Here is an 18,736-nt window from a genome sequence, read left to right on the forward strand (position 1 = left end):
TTAGGGACACCCCACTGGGAAGGAATTCCACAAAGGGGCGCCTCAAACGAGAGCCTCCATTTCAAATAGCCACGGCCCACGTTCAAGGCTCGGCCCTCACCGTAAGCTTCCTCGATGAGGCTGCAGTAGGGGTTGATGCCAGTGCCGCTCTGCTTGGCCTCCTGCTCTCCCAGCCGCAAGATGTTCTCCAGGCCATTCAGGGCCACCTGAACTATCTTGGAGTCCATGACGGTCAAAAGGTCACACAGGGGTTTAATGCAGCCCAGGTTTACTAGGTATCTGGAAAGGAAGCAAAAAAATCCAGAAGACTAAAACTACTGGTAAAATTGAACGTTTTTGGACATTATTATTTGCTTGCTGAGAAGACTTGCCCTCTTCCCCAGTTCCTCTTCTGAAATTCAAGCTTAGACTCCTATAGTTAGCAAACTATAAGAGGAAAATAAAGTATTAGGATGCATATAATTTATTCTCTGTTTTACTGTAACTTTGCTGCTGGCAATCCTTATGATTTATATTGATATATTGACCATCATTTGTGTTGTAAATGTTGTACCTTGATGAAGGTATCTTTTCTTTTATGTACACTGAGAGCAGATGCACCAAGACAAATTCCTTGTGTGTCCAATCACACTTGGCCAATAAAAAATTCTATTCTATTCTATTCTATTCTATTCTATTCTATTCTATTCTATTCTATTCTATTCTATTCTATTCTATTCGCCCCTCTCCCCAATCATGGAGGTGTTGTTTATGAGCAGCAGATAACTGTTTAATCCTGTAAACAAGGACAAACCATCAGCTGTCGTTATCAGACTAATGAGAACCATAGAATCCACATGCTATGAAGTGCATAGTGATATAGAACAGGGGTCTCCAACCTTGGCAACTTTAAGACTTGTGGACTTTGCTGGCTGAGGAACTCTGAGAGTTGAAGTCCACAAGTCTTAAAGTTGCCAAGGTTGGAGACCCCTGGAATAGAATCCTAGGGCTGGAAGGGAGCCTGTAAGTCTTCCAGTCCAACCCCCTACCCAGGGCAGGAGACCTTCCATCATCCCAGACAAATGGTTGTCCAAATCTTTTCTTGAAAATCTCCAGCAGTGGAGCATCCACAAGTGTGGTAGGCAAGCCCTTCCATTAATTAATTGTTATTACTATCAGGAAATTTCTTTTTAGTTCTAGGTTGGCTCTCTAAGAAGCATCCACTCATTGCTTCTTGTCCTGCCCTCTGGTGCTTTGGAGAATACTGTAAGTCAACCCCCCCACCACTTCTCTGTGACAGCCTCTCAAGTACCGGAAGGCAGCTATCATGTCACCCTTGATTCTTCCCTTTGTTAGACTAACCGTTCATCCTAAAGTTCAGCCTCCAGACCCCTTAGCAACTTTGTGGCTCTTCTCTGCACTCTTTCTATGATCTCAGCATCTTATTTTGTATCATGGTGAGCAGAACTGGGTGCAGCAGTCCAAGCGTGGCCTCAATAGTGCCATATAAAGCAGTGCTATCACTTCTCATGCTCTTGATGCTCTCTTGTTGGCCTTTCTGGAAGTTGCAGCGCTAAAGTGGTGGCTCCCTAGGCACACCCAGCTTTTGCCTCATCATCAAAACCGAATCCTCCATTAGTTACAAAGGGGAAATGATATGGTGGAGGAAACCACGTGTCTTCTTCCTTCCTTGGTTTATATAGCCACACATCTCAAGAACACAACTTTCTTGTCAGGCTTTCATCCTACCTTTCGTTATTTTTCTTCTCAGCTGACAGATAGTGAGGCAGAACCTCTTACCTTTCACGTTTCTCATTCCTTAGTCACCATTTTAATGCTGTCACCTGCCCAAAGTCACCTTGTGGCAAGATGGGCAACAAACAAATTTAATAAAAAAATAAAAATTAATGACTGGAAGCTTCTTAGATGAACAACTAATGTTGGGTTATCTCATTTCATCCAGGTATCCAATTGTTGATTTTCTTGAAAAAAAATAATTTTAAATTTAAAAATTGGAAACAGAGTAAAACTTGTTTGTGCCAAGAACTTTATGTTGGCAAGGGTTATCCCCATGAACCCCACAAGTTCTTTTAAATTTTTTGTTCTTACAAACCTGTTAATAAGAGAGAAGCACAATTACAAACAAAAAAAAACCCAACTCTAAAGTTAAAGTTACGCCTTACTTAATCTGCTCCGGCGTTCCTCCTGAAGTGGCATTTGTGATGGCCCAGGCCGCTTCTTTCCTTGTGCGGAATTCTGCCTTCTGCAGGATCTCAATTAATACCGGGAAGATGTTTGCATCTATGACCGCCTGCAGGGCCAGAGGCAGGACAGGGTTAGCGAGAAGCTGAGCATTGGGCCCAACCCCCAATCACCTCCAGGAAGGTGAGGACAGAGCAGCAGTACAGGTAGTCCTCACTTAATGACCAGTTGTTTTATGACCACTGGAAGTTATGAGAGTCACCGCACAGATACTTTATGGCCCGTAAAGCGGTCCTGGCTGCATGACCACCCCTGCCGTCACATGACTCCATGTCGGCCGAGTCAGCTTCATGACCAGTTGTGGCATTCCACAGCCAAGTAACTGGGATTCACCCTGTTTTTTGCTAGTTTCTGGCAAAAAGCCCTTGCCCGTTCAGATGAATGGGTTTGCTTAATGACTGTGGTGTCTGCTTAATACGGTTTCAAAAAGGCTGAAAAAGGACTATACCAGTATATTGGTGGCTGGATCGGAGGGTAAAAGCAGTATATTTCTTGCAGTAGAGATTTCTCAATATGACAAAATAGCTTACCACATAATCTTCTTCTATCCCCTTGGAGGAACATAAGCAAGGTGGGGCAGCATTAAAGAAGACTTTCCTGAGCTGGATAGACTTTCAGGTGTATGGTCATCAATCTCCAGAATTCTCCAACAAGCCTAGCATTGCTGAGAATTCTGAGATTCAACCTAGCTATTGGGAAGGCTACCAAATTGGTGAAGGCTGAAATACAAATCACCTGATTAAATGAAGGATTGCTAGACAAGGTTTGTCTTTTTGCAAGTGACACAAAGACGTGTAATAGAGTTGATACTCTTATTTCTGGAGGGATTCGTAACAAGGGAAATGATTTGGCATGGCTGGAAAATTAGTCGGAAATGTAGAAACTCCGGCGCAATGTTTCTATACGTAAGATCCTGCCCTTGGGACAGGGGTGAAATCTAAAATTTTTCCCTACCGGTTCTGTGGGCGTGGCTTAATTGGTGGGCGTGGCTTGGTGGTCAGATGACTGGGTGGGCGTGGCCAACAACAATAAATAATAAAAAATAATGAATAAGGTATACAAAACAATAAGAGGTACCAAAAACCAACTTTCACACTTTACACACACACAATACAACACAACTGACTCACACACAATGTAAAAGCAGCTGCATTTCACCAAAAATGGCCCCTGCAACAAGCAGGAACCTCACACTTTCACACTTTACACACATACAACACAACTGACTCTCTCTCACACACACACAAATGCCACATACAGCTTTGTGAGATTTTGTGTGTTTGTGCAGTTAGAGTGAAACACTAAAGAAACACACCAAATCTCAGAAAGCTGCACAAATATTTTATTTTATTATTTTTATTTATTTTTTTAGATAGGGGTCTCCAACCTTAGTAACTTAGATTGTGGACTTCAACTCCTCATTCAGCAAAGCAGGAAGTCAAAGCAAGCTGTAATCAGTAGCTGAAGAAAAACACATGCCGTGCCCGAAAGGAGCAGTAATTATAGGTAAGTGAGGAGGGGAAATTGGCTGGGCAAGGGTGGGGGCTCTTGTAAGTGGGGACTGTTAAAAAGTGAGTTTAAAAGCCTGTGGGGATCAGGAAACTCCTCTGGGATTGCCAGAGGAGGCTTTTAAAACCTCTTCCCCCCCCCCTTTTTTCCCCCTTCGGCTGAAGAGGGTTTTTTTAAAAAAAACTTTTAAAGGGTTTTGATGATCTCTACTCAGCCCCGCGATCATCAGAGGTTGTTTTTTTTTACATTTCAAGGCATATTTCGGCTGAAGAAAAACTGCTTTAAAAAGTAAAAAAAAAAACCCTCTGCTGATGGTGCAGCTCAGCAGAGGCAGAGGGGGCGGAGCCAGGGATTTTTGCTACCGGTCCTCCGAACCAGCAGCCGCCATCGCTACCGAATTGGCCGAGCCAGTCCAAACCGGGAGCATTTCACCCCTGCCTTGGGGGCAAAGAGTCCAAGAAGCACACAGTCATTTAAGCCTCAGGAGTGTTGCTTCCGTTGGCTTATTACCTGTATCTGAGCTCTGTTCCCTGCTGTCACATTGGAGATGGTCCAGCAAGCTTCTTTCCGGATGGACTCTTTAGGGCTGCTAAGCAGATGAAGGAGACAAGGCAAAGCGGAGCAATTTAGGATCACCTAGAAAGGAAAAGCAAATAAGCACCCTGGTCCAACACTTCTGCCTATGCAACAAAATGGGTGGATGATCTGGGGAAAGAGATGCTCCCAAGGAGACAATTAGACAAGAGAGGTGGCTGCCCCCCTCACCCCCGCCAATGGATTAACAGTCAAGAGGAAGGACATCCATCATCCATTGGCGGGGGTGAGGGGGTACAGAGAGGATCATAATTTGGTTACAGATACAGGAATGCTGAACCAGGGCAAACCAAAGCTAAAGATCAGCCGGCCTCAAGAGATTCTTCATTACTCTAAAGAAAGTAGCAGGGAGAGTTTAATCAGGAGAAAATTTGGAGAACTACCTTCCCAAATCAGACCAGAGCTTGATCATGAGGTACCATCTGAAGGACACGTATGACTGGATGAAGCTGCTTAGCATGTTCCCATCAGTCATGGTCCCTTGGTTATGGGACCAAATAAGCTTTGGTTACCCTTATGGGCAATAAACAGACCTAAACGGGGCAGGTATAGCTCTCTTTGGATTTCTTAGTATGTTTTCACATATCTCTGGATTACTAATTTGATCTGGCACCATCGTGTTACAGTAATGCCAGTAATATTTTTTTTAATTAAAAATACTTTTAAAACATACATAAACAGGGAAGTGGAAAAGCAAAGAACCAACTGCTAGCATCCATTTTATTTACAAGATTCCCGCCCAAGAAAACAGCCAGAAGATTAGCGGTGGGTGTTTCAAAGGAGAACTTAGGGAACAAGCTCAGGGATCTCCTTGGCGGGGGGATGGGATGTCTCTGAGCAGCTCCATTCTCCACGTTCCAAATTGCTTAACAGCCCTAAACTTTACTGGCTGTCCCTTGTCTTTTTGTCTTGAGTCGTGAACCTTTCAAGGACCCCACGTTAATAGAGACGACTGACATCTGAGGAGTGGCAAGACAACTGTGTGTGTGTGTAGTAATTTCCATAACAGACCCAAAGATCCACTTATTCTCCTAAGCCCTTGCTGTTAGCATTATAAGGAAAACAAGAAGATGCAAAAATAGAAATACCCAATAAAAAGATAGCAGAAAAGAAAGTAATTCCTAGCCTTCAGTGAATTGCTTCAACAAAAACAAATTTAGTGTTCCCCACGTCAGTGAGTAATTACCGTCCCTGACATTAAGCCAGTCTCTGTTTTAAATCATAGTCTGAGTACCAAGGCCAGGAGCACGGCCAGATTCCACCACCTCTCTGATTATTGACTGGAAGCAAAAGTCCTGGAGCTTGATTTCCCCAGATTGGTGGTAGATATTTCAAAGGAAGATTTAGGGAACAAGCTCAGGGGCCTCCTGGGGGGGAAGCCTGCAATGGGCTGTACAAGCCCCCCCCCCCATCACCTGGGTTTGGATATCATCCCCCGTCACAATGTTGCCAACTGCTCTCAAAGCTGGGGAAGCCACCTTGTAATCGCTGTGCCTGTGTGCAGAAGAAGACAACAATACACTCAACGTTCCTTAAGTTTAGTCTTTCTTATTCACCAATCATGGGTTCCATCAGAGACATCCCAGTGAAGTCTATTCGTGCAAAGCCAGGACGCAATCCAGGAAACCCCATAGAGGCCAGTGGGAGAATCAAGGAAGACCCTCAATATTACTCAGCTGCAATCCACCACGTGCTCCTCCGGGCTGCTGGCTGTGGTGGCTCAGCAACATCTGGAAGGTCATAGGCCATGCACCTGCCTTATATGAATGACCAGGGCACATTACACCAGGCCCTGCTTTCGTTAAAATGGTCTGGAGCACCACAGTCAAGGTTCCCATGTCAAATAATAGCTCGAAGCTCCAGATTCTCTGGTAGTCCTTGACAGAAGATCATAATGGAGATTGCCATTCTGACTAATGGTTCGCTATGGATATGTTCTGCCAAAAGGTTTTCAGCAAAACCATCATAACATGCAGTCGTATGACCATGGGACATGCAAATGCCATATATGCAGCCATGTTGCCGAATGCCCAGAGCCTGGACATATAACCGGGCTGGGGCCCTGTCTGTCAGAATCAACTCACAGGACTGGAGGGCACCTTGAGGGTCTTCTAGTCTGACCCCCTGCCCAAGGTAGGAGACTTTATACCATCCTGGACAAATGGCTGTCCAAGCCTCTCTTGAAAACCTTCAGCAATGGAACACTTTGAACCCAGGTTGTGAGTCCCCTTTTTGGGGTCAGTTGTAACTTGAACGGTTGCTAAGCAACCAGTCATAAGTCAAAGGGTACTTCTAGAAAGCTGGACCTGCCCACACCAGATCTTTGCTTCAGGTGGATTCAAGCTACTTCGATGTGCTGGGACTTATACAGTCCCACCTACTTGGAACACACTAGACTCAGGATGGATGAAGCTGGGACTTCAAGCTCTGCCGAATGCACCTCAGTTCACTCAGCCCCCTTCCTATTTATCCAACTGGAGGTGGGAGCGTAGGGCAGTAGGGAGACCCACACTGTTCCATCGCAACAGCAGACTGCAGCAATCCTTTGCGCTCGATGGGCGTTCTCACCATCCTCTAGGAACTGGCTGAACCTTCTGCGGATGCCACCCCCCAGTTTAAAAGAAAGGAAACCGCCTCAGTATCACGGCACAGATTAGCATTTGTCCTCTTTTGAAAATTGGATCGACTTCAGCTACACCCCCAATTAATTGGTGGAAGGAGTTTTCCCCACCGCCTTGAAAGAGGCGGTGGTGAGACCCCTCCTCAAGAAGCCTTCCGTGGACCCAGCTATTTTGGGGAATTACCGTCCAGTCTCCAACCTTCGCTTTGTGGCGAAGGTTGTAGAGAGTGTGGTTGCATGGCAGCTTCCCCGGTACCTGGATGAAGCCGTCTATCTAGACCCGTTCCAGTCCGGTTTCCGGCTCGGTCATAGTACAGAGACAGCTTTGGTCGCGTTGGTGGATGACCTCTGGAGGGCCAGGGATAGGGGTTGTTCCTCTGCCCTGGTCCTATTAGATCTCTCAGCAGCTTTCGATACCATCAACCATGGTATCTTGCTGCACCGGTTGGAGGGGTTGGGAGTGGGAGGCACCGTTTATCGGTGGTTCTCCTCCTATCTCTCCGACCGGTCGCAGACGGTGTTGACAGGGGGGCAGAGATCGACCGCGAGGCGCCTCACTTGTGGGGCGCCGCAGGGGTCGATTCTCTCGCCTCTCCTGTTCAACATCTATATGAAGCCGTTGGGTGAGGTCATCAGTGGTTTCGGGGTGAGTTACCACCCGTACGCTGATGATATGCAGCTGTACTTTTCCACCCCGGACCACCCCAACGAAGCTGTCGAAGTGCTATCCCGGTGTCTGGAAGCCGTACGGGTCTGGATGGGGAGAAACAGACTCAAGCTCAATCCCTCCAAGACGGAGTGGCTGTGGATGCCGGCACCCTGGTACAGCCAGCTGCAGCCGCGGCTGGCTGTCGGGGGCGAGTTATTGGCCCCAATGGAAAGGGTGCGCAACTTGGGCGTCCTCCTGGATGGGCGGCTGTCTTTTGATGATCATTTGGCGGCCGTCTCCAGGAGGGCTTTTTACCAAGTATGCTTGGTTCACCAGTTGCGCCCCTTCCTTGACCGGGATGCCTTATGCGCAGTCACTCACGCTCTTGTCACTTCCCGTTTGGATTATTGCAATGCTCTCTACATGGGGCTGCCCTTGAAGTGCACCCGGAGGCTGCAGCTAGTCCAGAATGCAGCTGCGCGGGTAATAGTGGGAGCAACCCATTGCTCCCATGTAACACCAATCCTGCGCGGCTTGCACTGGCTTCCTGTGGTCTTTCGGGTGCACTTTAAGATTTTGGTCACCACCTTCAAAGTGCTCCATGGCTTAGGGCCCGGGTACTTACGGGACCGCCTGCTGTTACCACATGCCTCCCACCGACCCGTACGCTCTCACAGAGAGGGACTTCTCAGGGTGCCGTCCGCCAAACAATGTCGGCTGGCGGCCCCCAGGGGAAGGGCCTTCTCTGTGGGAGCTCCTACGCTCTGGAACGAACTTCCTCCTGGACTACGTCAAGTGCCTGATCTTCGGACCTTTCGCCGTGAGCTGAAAACGCATTTATTTATTCAAGCGGGACTGGAATAATATTTATAATATTTTTAATATTTTTAATATTTTAAAATTTTAACTGGGGTTTTATTATTATATGGTTTATAATTTTAAATTTTAAACTTTTAAATGTGGCCATTTTTTTCTAAATATGCTCGGTTTTAAATTGTCGTTTTAATTGTACATTTCTGTGTTTTTTATCTTTTGGCTGTACACCGCCCTGAGTCCTTCGGGAGAAGGGCGGTATAAAAATTTAATAAATAAAATAAATAAATAAATAAATAAATAAATGTGTCAGAAAATATTCAAGTGTAATTCTTGTGAAATTGATTTAACTTGAAGAAGGCACACGACCTATTGACAACTTTGTAAGGCAGTCCAGGCAACAAGCACACCCAGATGTGCTAGCAGTGTTTAAAGTTTTATTCGCAGAACCATGCAAGTCTGAAGTCCGTCTCTCCCCCTTTGGCTTCCCAGTCCAAAAACCCGGGGAGGCCCCTCCCGAGACATTTCCCAGGCCCCTCTCCTTCTGTGAGGGCACGGCTGCCCCTTAGCCCAGAGCTGCCTTTTCTGCAGCTTTTCCTCCTGTCTCCCAAGGTCATTCCCACACAGACTCTTCAGATCTGACTTCACAAAATGAACACAGCCAGAGTAGTTTGCAAACCATTATTTGTGGCATGTGTGAATCTAACCAATTACTCAATAAGCTATAGCTAAGCAAACCATAATTTAGCACTTTTACACTTACATTAGCAATTCGACCAGTCGCCGGCACACTCCTGAATCTATGACCGCCTGGATTTTCTCATTGGGTCCATCCGACAGATAGGAAAGGGCCCAGCAGGCATCTGCCAGCAAGTCCGAGTCACTGCTGAAGAGCAAGCGAGACAAGACCGGCAAACAGGACGACACCTGCCCAAAACACACAATTGCAAGAGGTTGTGAGAGCACCGGTCCAAGAGGTCAAGTGGAAGTTACAGGCATTTCGGCAGTTCTCCACAGAGTTTTAGGTGTGTAAAATCAAATCTCTCATTTCATACTCAATTCAGAAATACAGCTTGTATATTCCAATCAGTGTCTCATGCTATAGTCACATTGAACGCTTATTTTAGAGTAATCAGCCCTCTATCCATAGTAATCAGCCCTCTATCCATAGATGCAGCAGTCTATCTTATTTAGCGTATGGCTTATCGTACATGGACTAGCATTTTATATGAACGTTTCACCTAGATTAGTAAAGCATAATAAAATATAAATGCTGAAAAAGATCTGTGTTCAAATACTGATGTCTAGGCCATCTAACCATTGAAGCACAGCATCGTCTATATTTACAAAATCAGCTACTGGACCAGTTTGACATGGAACCCTGCAGTCCACTAGTGGATTCCACTTACCTTCGCTACCCATTTGGAACCGGATGCACGTGCTCTCGCTCTGCTCATTCCTGGAGCTTCTGCGCATGTGCAGAGTGTCTGTGATGACGTCCAGGCGGGTGGGCGGAACCTCCCGCCACCACTACCAGTTCACCCAAAATGGGGCGAACCGGTAGAAACCCACCACAGCCGCGGTCTCACTGAGCGGAGGATGCCAGGCCCCATTGATAAAGAGTCCCCGGCAGACGCCGTGCAAGGTGCAAATCCTACTCAGGATTGTCCATTGCTGACGAGGTAGTTCAAAGCCTGGCACACACGTTTTGTGGGGTCAGCGATATGCCTTCAGAGGCCCATGTGGCTTTCCACTGGAAATCCGTGTTAAAGTTGTTGGGCAGATGTGGGGGCTTCCTGAATTTGAGTCTTCTGCTGATCAGTGAGGAAGGTTGGCATGCACTAGTAGGAGTGAGTTGTTCATAATTTTTCCGTATTCTCTCAGTTGTGCATTGAGCCTTCCTAAAGCTGGCACTGCTATGTGGCTCAGAACAGGAAGTCAAGTCGGAGTGGTTTTAATACATCCGCTTATAACTCTCATGATGTCGTTAAGTTTGGCCTGTGCTGATGACCCGAGAGTGGCAGCTGAAGCTCCCCATTTAGTTCCACATCGCTTCTGGAGCATGTTGTTTCTAGCACTGATTTTTACCGCCGTGTTCTCTAGGGGTATCTTATAGAAGAGAGCCTGATTCAATGGTACCCGAAGATAGTTTGGATGGGGATTACAGGGGACTAAGTTACTGTTTTAAGTAGACCTTGAGGGTTTCATATGCTAGATACAGCAGTAACTCTGGCTTAGAGTTACTACTCACACCGACTGTCTTGTCGGTTGGAGAATAAAATACTAAACTTTGTAAGACGCCTGGCCTGCAATCAGCACTATCAGGACTTGAGTTACAATGAACCCAATGAAAAGGAAGGCATAGCTTTTACTATTTTCACAGGTACTATACTTCGGGTGCTTTGAAATGCAAGAAGGAGAGTTAAGTGATAGGAGCAAGACGTGAGTTTTAATCCTGAGCCTAGATAAAATAGTGTTTCTCAACTGTGCTGGCTGGGGAATTCTAGGAGTTGAAATCCACCCATCTTCCAGTTGCCACGGTTGAGAAGGTCTGTGGAACACAAGAGATGCCAGTGGCTGGGAAAATAAAGTAATACACATTTGGATCTTACCTTCTCAAACTCTGGGGGTGGGTTCTTCCCTCTGCAGAGATTCGACAAAGCCCAGACCGCATTTCGTGTCATTGTCAACCTAGTAGATTTTGTGAGGAGCCTGAAATATAACCAAACGATGATTACGTCCACATTACGGCCTTTGGCCTTAAACCAAGCTATTTAAGGGCTTGGCAACTGTATCCTATAAACAGTCCTAGCAGCTAGATGGTTCAGGGAAAGTAAGAAAATCAGTTGTGGTTCTAGGACAAGTTTGCCCCACTCAGCACTTGCAGCCTAAGGAAATCAAGGAGCCACAAAGTGGTGGAATTTCTCCCAGTGGCTACTCACAACAACAAAGGAGGAAGGATGCCACAATTTAGGACATAATCACGGCAGGCAGAGCTGTCTCCAGCGATGTTCCCCAGTGCCCAGACAGCCTGGAAGAAGAGCAGGGGCTTCAGGACTCAGTCCTTGAAGGGAGTACGTTAAGAGCAACAGCGAAGCAGTCAGTTGGGCCTTGCAAATGAATCGCTGACCGTAGTCACTTCCATTCTTATTGTGATGAACGCAGTGCAAAATAGTCTAGGCAACCTTCTCAGCCTAGCAGCCCCAGCACACGGAGGAAGCCTGGACAATGCATCACCTTGCAGTTGTCCCTCCTCTAGACAGCTACTACCCCGTATCTGATTATTTCATCCCATTCTATAAGCCAAGCCTTCCAATAGCTCTTAGGGGTCTGTGCTTCTTTCTTGCCAACTGGCCCAGCTCTCCTGCCATAACCTTGCCTTACCCTAGGCAGTCCGACGCATCACAACAGCAGTAGGGCCTGAAGGTTAGACACTAAGTCCCAGGGTGATAAGAGAGCCAGATGGGCCATCGAACCTCATAGGGTTGTTGTGAGAATAAACTGAGCAAAAGACCCCTACCCCAATGTATGCTGCCTTCCAAGGGAAAGGCAAGTAATCAGTGTGATGTAATTACACCATAATTAGACCATGGAACATAGAATAACTGAGCTGGAAGGGACCTTGAAGGTCCTCTAGTCCAACCCCCTGCTCAAGCAGGAGATTCTGCACCATTACAGACAAATGGCTGTCCAGTTTCTTCCTAAAAGTCTCCAGTGATGGAGCACTCACAACTTCAATATAACTGTAAACCTACAATGTGGTGGGATAGTTGAAGGTGTAGACAAGCAATATGAAGTGGCTAGATCAGCCAAAAACATTTCCAAGCTCCAGACACCTCCCTACTTAAACAAATAAATTTTAAAAATCTTGTGAGAATCAGTCATTTCAATAATTTTTAAATTGGGAAGCTGCTGCCCTCTTAGGACACGGTTGATTGTGTTTTGTTCACAACTTGAGCTGGCTATTCTGCTGCAGAAATGCTTGAGAGGGAACGATCAAAAGCACAAGAGCTGCCATGAGTCTCACCTGCTCTTGGACATCTTCAAAATCAGCACTCAGCAATTCAATGAAGATCGGGACTGCCCCGGCCTCAATCACGATCTTAGTTTGTAGTGAGTTACCTGAGGCGATGTTGGTTAATGCCCACGCAGCTTCAAACTGGAAGAGAAGCAGCCAGTGAATGACCGACTCCAGTGGAGAGCCACAATCAATGAGAAAAAGGTTGTTTGGGGATTGAACCTCAACAGATCAAACCAGAGTCCCCATTTATTCCTTGGGGGGGGGGGAGCCTTCCACAAGGCAAAATAATTCAGAAATGAGACCTCCTAACCAGGGGTGAAATGCAAAATTTGTTACTACCGGTTCTGTGGGCGTGGCTAGGGGGGGCAATGTGACTGGGTAGGCGTCGGCCAAAGAGGTTGTTAAAAAATGCTTTTAAAAGCCTCTGATGATCCCAGCTGAGCTGCACGGTCATCAGAGGCTTTTTTTTTCTTTTAAAAGCATTTTTTCAGCCGAAGAAAAAATGCTTTCAAAAGAAAAAAAAAAAACCTCTGATGATTGCGCGGCTCAGCTGGGCATGGGGGGTGGGCAGGGATTTTTGCTACTGGTTCCCCGAACCACCTGCTGCCATCGCTACCAGATCGGGCGATCCAGTCCGAACCGGGAGCATTTCACCCCTGCCCCTAACTCTGGCTGCCATTTCTAACCTGATTTCAACTGAAAGCTTCCAGAAGACAATTAGTTGTGGAGGAAGGTGAGAAACCAGCCACAGAAGCCATAAAATAGATGTTGTTTCATTGACACTGCAGAGGGAGGAATTCGCCTGTGGCAGGATGGTAACAGCTTCTTTGAGTGGCAGCTCTTTCTTCAGTGGGGCTGCTGCAAGTCTTTCCCCCACAATGAACTCCCACCCACCCACCCAAGCATGCAAATCAAAGGCAGAGGCACAACTGAGGAGGGGCTGCCTGTTTCCCATCACTCACAAGACCAAAACCAAGGAGAAAAGCTGGAAGGAGGCCAAAAAGACCAGGAAGGCAAGAGAAAGCCACTCCACAGCTAGATCCCAGTGGAATAACTGGTGTCTGGGTTTCAACCAAAACTGTCCCTCAGGAAGGATCTTATTCAGGAATAAAGAACTAATAACAAAGTATTCCTTTCACACATATCCCTTAACAAAATACTCTACAGTGGATTATCGCTTCAGTCAAACTTGCAGACTTTGAAATAGCCTTACAACAATGGTTTTAAATTTTTAATAGTAATTTTGTTAAACATTGTAGCCATACATCTCTATTTTTGGTATTGTTTTGTAGTGAGATGTCTTTGGTCAATTGGATCACAACCACAGACATAAGCAGGACAAAGATAGAGCAAGCTGTAAAACTGATTAAGATCTTCAAGAAACAACTGGCCCTCCTCTTACCTGTAGTGTGCTGTTTTCACTTCTCTTGAGGAACTCAACAAACCTGTCCACAACTCCCTGAGTACTTATCACCTCATCGATTGGAGGATTGGGCTCTAAAATAAAATTTAAAAAGAAACCGAAGGATGGGAATAAAGTTAAACACCTATCAAACAGTATTGGGTAAAGCTTGCCTATCGTTTGGGAGAGAAGGGATGAATATCACAATCCCAGCTTGCACATAATCCTGTGCAGACATGCCATCACCAACATGACCATATACACATTTAATCTCTCCAGTTGAGGCTGTGATTCTGTGTAACACAATGTATGCTTGCATTTTATCTGTGTTTAGCCAAGTATGTTCATTGCACACTACTTGGCATGTCAAAATTTAACTGCTGAAATGTAAGGCATTTAAATAAAGCGATTTGTAATTCAGTACAATTAAAAAATGAGCAGTTCAGATAGTCTGCTCCTGCTGTTGGATTTCATCTGTTCAGTCCACCCACCTCTAGAAAATTTTCAGATGTTTTTGGCAAAGTATTTGAGTAACAAATATATCTTGAGGGCCTAACAGAAACCCTTCTTAAAAAGAGTTACAGTTGAATGTACCTTTTGAAAGTAGCTTCCTGAATCGCTGGGTAGTTACTAACTGAAGATCAGGATCTTCAGAGAACAACATTTTTACCATCTCCATTGTGATCACACCCTCCTGAAAAGATCAGACATTAATCCATCACCAAATTTAATGCCCACCTTTCATAACAATTCTCAAACTTTAGATTTAATACAGGACTATTCCAATTTTCAAGGAGAAGATTCCAGGCTAGGGTTAAGAAGAAAGACTTCTAAATCCCAGGAAATTCTTTTAAAAACCTTTTCAGAGATACAATAATATGAATTGGGTCACCTAGCCCAAGGATGGAGAACCTGAAGTCCTGCAGGGGTAGCTGATAAATCCCCTTTTCTAGTTCAAACCTAATTGCCAATGCTCAGAATGAAATTGACAGGTTGATTTCCTTAGCTTTTGAGGCAGAAAACATTTACAAAGTGCATGGAAGTTTTTTAGTATATGTAGATCTCTTACTGATATTGAACAAGAGCGAGAAGTAAGAAGGAAACACAGTATATCTCTACTTACACTTCCAACTGTAGAGCTGACCAAGGAATCTACCAGGGGACTGTCAAACATAGCAGCATCTTCATTAATTAGCTCCACATTTCTCCTTTTAAAGAGCTGCAATGGAAAATGAATGAAATCCTAGCGGAACAAACCAAACCCTGATTCCCAGTGGTCACCCGCAGATTGCTAAACAGCTCCTCTGCCCTTCAGTGTTGCAACCCAACACTGGTAACTATCCTGACTTTTGATGTTTCATCAAGCAGAACCCCACCTCCTAGTTGATGCTGCTCCGTCCTGCACGTAGGGCTACTATATGTGGTTTAACCGAAAAGTAGTTTAATGTGGTTATTCTTATTCTTTAGTACTATTACAAGGCAGCACCACCGTTGAGCCAGGTCGCATAAGGGCAAAACTTACTCTGGCTTGGCACTCACAATCTACAAATGTAGAGGGACGCACCCATTTCATACTCCCCTATCACAAATCACTCCAAACTGTTCTCATGGCTTCATTACTCTAAATAGTTCTTACCCCTTCAACTGCCAACAAGTGACATATAAAATTTATATTAAATTCATACACACGCACAGAGTGTTTTAAGAGCAAAGAACCCAACAGGAAATACTACTGCCTTGCACCAAGTGTCAGCAGACCTAGGGCAGCCCCTTTCTTCCTTTTCTGAAGATCAACCATAATGAGACATCAAATAAAGCTTGCACGTTAGAGTTAAGCCATGAGGTGCCTCCCAACAGCTGCTCAGCCCAGAACTGCTCTCATTCATTTTTTTGTCATCCACAATGCAACCTTCTGGTTTCACTACCAAGCAGGCACATATTTTTCTCGCTACCTGAGCAAGTGGGATGACAGGAATTCCAGTGCCAGGAGTCAGAAACTGACCCTATTTTATATTCTGAGATAGCAATTTACTGGCAGATCCTGAACAACCTTCAGCCCACTCTACAATACAAGTAGTTCTCGGCTTATGACTGGCTGCTTAATGATCTTTTGAAGTTACTATGGACATCCAAAAGGTACTGACTCTATAGTCCAGTTCTGACAGCTGCATCCCCAGTTGTCACAGGTTGCATTTGGTTGCTCAGCAACCAGCTTGACTGATGGCCATTTGAAGCATCTGACAGTTATGTGACCGTGATTTGTTTTTTTTGCAAAAGTGCCCCATAGAGAACACTTAACAGCCACAACATTTATGTACCAACTGATGCAAAGAAAAGTTGTAAAATTAGATCTGGTCACACCATGTCCCACTTTATGGCCATCACACTTTATGATCGTAATGGCTGGTTTCATTATCATCGTAAGTCAAGGACTATCTGTACTGCATAAGGAACAGTCAGCTTGTTACAGCTGTTCATAATTTAAAGAATATTTAAATAATTTCACTGGACTTAATTTGTTTGCATTTTTATTGCTTTCCTAACCTCATTTTATAACACCAAAACCATAAATAACCTTAGCTTAATTTTATTATTATTAGCAGGAAAGATTCTCTAACTGCCTTCTCCCATTTCCTGTTACAACACAAGACCAGAAATGAAATAGTATAGGGAGACTTGCTTGAGCAGGGGGTTGGACTAGAAGACCTCAATGGCCTCTTCCAACATTGTTCCTCTGTTATGATCTGTTTTGCTGCTCTTCCAAGTATTGACTGCCAACTATCAGATAAGCCAAAAATGACAAGCAGGTACAATACTTCTACCTCACTCCACTTTTGATTGATGGGCAATCAAAAAGAGGAAGCCGGGATCCCTTACCTGCTGCTCCCGTTTCTGTTTGCGTAGCTGGATCCCTTCCTCTTCTCTCCTCCGGCGCATCTCCTCTGGGTTCAAAGCTTTGTTTTTGTAACTTTTCATTCTGTAATTGTTCTCTTTTGCTGGGCTCGCCATGGTTTCTGCAGGCCAGGGGGAAAAAAAACAGATGCCATCTTTTTTGCATTATCAATAGAAAATAGGCTACTCGCACAGGCCCTGGGGCTGAAGGACACCAAAGGATGCGGTCATCTGGAGGTCTGTTCAGATTCTGCAATGAGTCACTCCACTGCATTGATCTGAAAAAATCCTTGGCCTTTACCTACAGTGGCTCACCTTAAAACCCTTCAACATTTCTCAGTTTCACAGGGCCTTTTCAATTAATCTGTACAAATACAATTAGATAAAACTTGGCTCAATAGTAGTAACTGCGAGAGGGATCTCGCAGTCTTAATGGACAATCACTTAAATATGAGGCAGCAGTGTGCGGCAGCCATCCAAAAAGCTGACGCAATCCTAGGCCGCATCAACAGAGGGCTAGAATCAAGATCATGTGAAGTGTTAATATCGCTTTATAAGGCCTTGCTAGGGCCACACTTGGAATACTGCATCCAATTTTAGTCGCCACAATATAAGAAAGATGTTGAGAGTCTGGAAAGAGCCCAAACAGCAACTAAGATGCTGAAGGGCCTGGAGGTTAAAACATATAAAGAATGGGTGCAGGAACTGAGTGTGTCTGTCTAGAATAGAATAAAAAATTTTATTGGCCAAGTGTGATTGGACACACAAGGAATTTGTCTTTGCCCAAAGAGCAACTAAGATGCTGAAGGGCCTGGAGGCTAAAACATATAAAGAATGGTTGCGGGAACTGAGTGTGTCTGTCGAGAATAGAATAGAATTTTTTATTGGCCAAGTGTGATTGGACACACAAGGAATTTGTCTTGGTGCATACGCTCTCAGTGTAGTCTAGTGAGAAGAGGAGTAGGGATGACAGAATAGCAGTCTTCCAATATTTGAGGGGCTGAGGTGGTTCATCAGGTTGCCTGGACCTATTATGCGACTTAAAGGTCAGAAGCAACAGCCTGAACTGCCCCTGGAAGCAGACCGGGAGCCAGTGCGGTTCATGGAGCAGAGGTGTGAGATGGCCATCCTGGGGCCCCACAGACTGTGCTCACTGCCACCCTTTGCACTGGCTGAAGCTTCCCAATGGGCTTCGAGGGTTGCCCCGCGCAGAGCCCATTGGAGCAGTCCAGATGAGAGATGACCAGGGCTTGAGTAACTGAGTGCAGGGAGTCCTCCTGATGCAGGAAAAGTCGCGGCTGGCACACAAACCGGAGCTGTGCAAAAGCCCTCCTGGCCATGCCCGACAGCTGCTCTTCGAGCAGAAGACACGAGTCCAGGAGAACCCCTAGGTTGCAAACTGGGTCTGAATGGGGGGCGGGGGGCAGGGAGAACCCGTCCTGGACTAAGGATGACAGACACTCGGATCCCGAGGCTCCATGCACCCAAAGCCACTTAGTCTTGCCAGGATCCAGTGTCATCCCCCATCCAAGCCCCCACAGCCTCCCAGTACCGCAAAAGGGTGCCCACTGCATCACTCACTTCACCCGGGACGGAGGCACAGACCTGGGTATGTTATCAGCGTATCAAATGATCTGACTCAAAGGCTTCAGATAGATGTTGAAGAGGAGAGAGTTCTGAGCCCTGAGGGACCCTGCAAGGAAGCAGTCAGGGGCTGGATCTTTCACTCCCTGTCAATAATGATTGGGACCAGCCTCGGAGGAAGGAGGTGAACCAGAGAGAGACTGTGCCTCCCAGCCCCTCTCGCTTGTGGTCCGTAGTTAGGAAACCATGGTCAATGCTATCGAAGGCCACTGAGGGATCAAAGAGAGCGAGAATGGTGGCTCTGCCCCCTTCCTGCTCCCACCAGACATCGAGCAGGAGTGCTATCAAGGCTCCGTCCCACAGCCAGCCCTGAATCCTGACTGAAAGAGGTCCAGGGAATCTGTTTCATCC

At 45.7% G+C, this 18,736-nt stretch overlaps 1 protein-coding gene across 2 annotated transcripts in view; it reads right to left on the reverse strand.

Moving 5' to 3' along the window:
* The window catches only part of KPNA6 (karyopherin subunit alpha 6), a 38,345-nt gene that overhangs the window by 2,163 nt on the left and 17,446 nt on the right, over window positions 1-18,736 (reverse strand). For both annotated transcript variants that reach the window (XM_058195257.1, XM_058195258.1), the window contains 12 exons: window positions 16,727-16,863; window positions 14,973-15,068; window positions 14,444-14,543; window positions 13,850-13,944; window positions 12,454-12,585; window positions 11,369-11,457; window positions 11,039-11,138; window positions 9,190-9,353; window positions 5,760-5,838; window positions 4,261-4,386; window positions 2,163-2,290; window positions 101-279 (listed from right to left, as the gene is read on the reverse strand). In XM_058195257.1, coding sequence (XP_058051240.1) covers window positions 101-279; window positions 2,163-2,290; window positions 4,261-4,386; window positions 5,760-5,838; window positions 9,190-9,353; window positions 11,039-11,138; window positions 11,369-11,457; window positions 12,454-12,585; window positions 13,850-13,944; window positions 14,444-14,543; window positions 14,973-15,068; window positions 16,727-16,863 — 1,425 coding nt within the window. The remainder of the gene's footprint in view (window positions 1-100; window positions 280-2,162; window positions 2,291-4,260; window positions 4,387-5,759; window positions 5,839-9,189; window positions 9,354-11,038; window positions 11,139-11,368; window positions 11,458-12,453; window positions 12,586-13,849; window positions 13,945-14,443; window positions 14,544-14,972; window positions 15,069-16,726; window positions 16,864-18,736) is intronic.

Source organism: Ahaetulla prasina, chromosome 10 (assembly GCF_028640845.1).
Source record: "Ahaetulla prasina isolate Xishuangbanna chromosome 10, ASM2864084v1, whole genome shotgun sequence".
Taxonomy (NCBI): domain Eukaryota; kingdom Metazoa; phylum Chordata; class Lepidosauria; order Squamata; family Colubridae; genus Ahaetulla; species Ahaetulla prasina.